At 50.7% G+C, this 1,685-nt stretch overlaps 1 protein-coding gene across 1 annotated transcript; it reads right to left on the reverse strand.

The window, feature by feature from the left end:
* Positions 1-662: 662 nt before the first annotated feature.
* LOC145791989 (uncharacterized) lies at positions 663-1,163 on the reverse strand. The gene has a single exon (XM_082872455.1). The coding sequence runs from the start codon at positions 1,161-1,163 to the stop codon at positions 663-665; it is 501 nt and encodes a 166-aa protein (XP_082728581.1).
* Between the last annotated feature and the right edge of the window lie 522 nt (positions 1,164-1,685).

Below are 1,685 nucleotides of genomic sequence, written 5' to 3' on the forward strand. Positions count from 1 at the left end.
AGCCTTCTTAATCATCCCCCTCAGCTCGCAAACTTGTGCTAGCTCGACGATGCCGTGAATAACATTGATCACTCTGTTGGGTGCTGCATCCAAGACAGCAAGGCCATTTGGCTCGGCTTGTCCTTGTGGAGCAGCCCTCATACCCCCGTCTATGTATTGATCCAAGTGCCCAATCGCAACCAGCTCCTCCAAGTGTTGTTTCAGTAGCACGCAGTCCTCTATTCGGTGCCCCCTTTCTTTATGAAAGGTGCAGCGGTACCTTGAGTTGAAGTCCCTCTGTGTATTTCTCAATTTTTCCGGCTAACGGACGTATGGCTCACCTCAAATTTCACTGAGAATACGATAAATTGGGATCTTAAAGACTGTGGTGATGCCGGTTCTTTCCTTCAACTTTCTCTTGGCATCTTCCTCTTCGTTGCGAGGAGCGTTAGCTCAGTCATTCTCGCGACCTTTATTTTTGTCGTTGCGGTTTGAACCGCGATATTGTTCTCTAGCTCGGTTATTAGGGCGGTTATCCTCCTGGCCTACCGAGTGAACCTTCCCAGCCACACATCTGTCCGCCACAATCGGATTACTTTCTCGATTGTGGTGGCGGTAGCGGCATCATCTTCAACTCGGATGTGCTTATTGATTCGCTGCATTAAAGACTCCATGGTAGTGGGCTAATGCATCGTAAGCGAGTCTCGAAGCCTATGCTCGACTGGTAGACCCTGCTTATATTGGGCGATCGCCAAATTGGTAGGGCGATCGAGGATCTCATTGTAGGTCCCCCAATACTTGGCATTGTATGCCTTCAAAGAACCGCCCAACTCCATCTTGATACTCAAGAGGTGGTCGACCTCCTTCAATGTTTGAGTATTAGTCTTAAACCTGGTGACAAAAGCCTCCGCTAGTTGTTTCCACCCCTCGATACTCTCCTCCGGGAGCCTTTCGAACCACTTCAAGCCCAGTTCTCCTAAACTTGCTGGGAATATGAGACACATTAAGGCATTGTTGCGCCGATGGCCAGCCATTACTTGCCGATAATGACTAATATGCATGTACGAATTCGTCTTGCCGTCATACAGCGTGAACTTAGGTTGGTGGAATCCAGCAAGGAGTGGTGTGCTCTCTATCGCTGGACATAGTAGGGTAGTGATAAGTCTTGCCAGCTCTCTATCCATCGGTGCTGGAACCATCACTCTAGGCGCTGGCATGGCCACCTCCTCGCTGCAACGAATTTGAGGGCTCAGCCTTTGTAACGCCGACACTCTTTGGGCCTCCCTGTAGCGTGACCGCTCTTCTACCACATCCCTCAGGTCCCCCAAAGGGCAAAATATGAGTATCTTGACGTCGTCGATGGATGTGAGAGACGATAGCTGCTGTCGCACGTGTAAGACCCCTCCACTGGCTGGTCAAAATCGCCAACCCCGTAACTTCTGGTAATGGAGAGCGAGGGTGTCCCCCGTTGGTGACGACTGTCGTAGCGACGAGGTTGGGTGTGCTCACTGTGGTCACCCACTTCAGCAACACCCTTCCTTTCGATTTGTCACCTCAACGTCTTCATCTCAGCCGTCATCTTCTGAATTAGGGCATCCTAGTTCCTGAGTTTGTGCTCTAGGCGCTAAGCATATGATTCTCCTCGTCGTCGACGGCCTTCAAGACTCTTCAAATGGTCAGTGCTCCGCATGCGTTTGTCATGCGCG

Source organism: Camellia sinensis, chromosome 5, assembly GCF_055761805.1.
Source record: "Camellia sinensis isolate YWXY chromosome 5, ASM5576180v1, whole genome shotgun sequence".
In the NCBI taxonomy this organism is placed as follows: domain Eukaryota; kingdom Viridiplantae; phylum Streptophyta; class Magnoliopsida; order Ericales; family Theaceae; genus Camellia; species Camellia sinensis.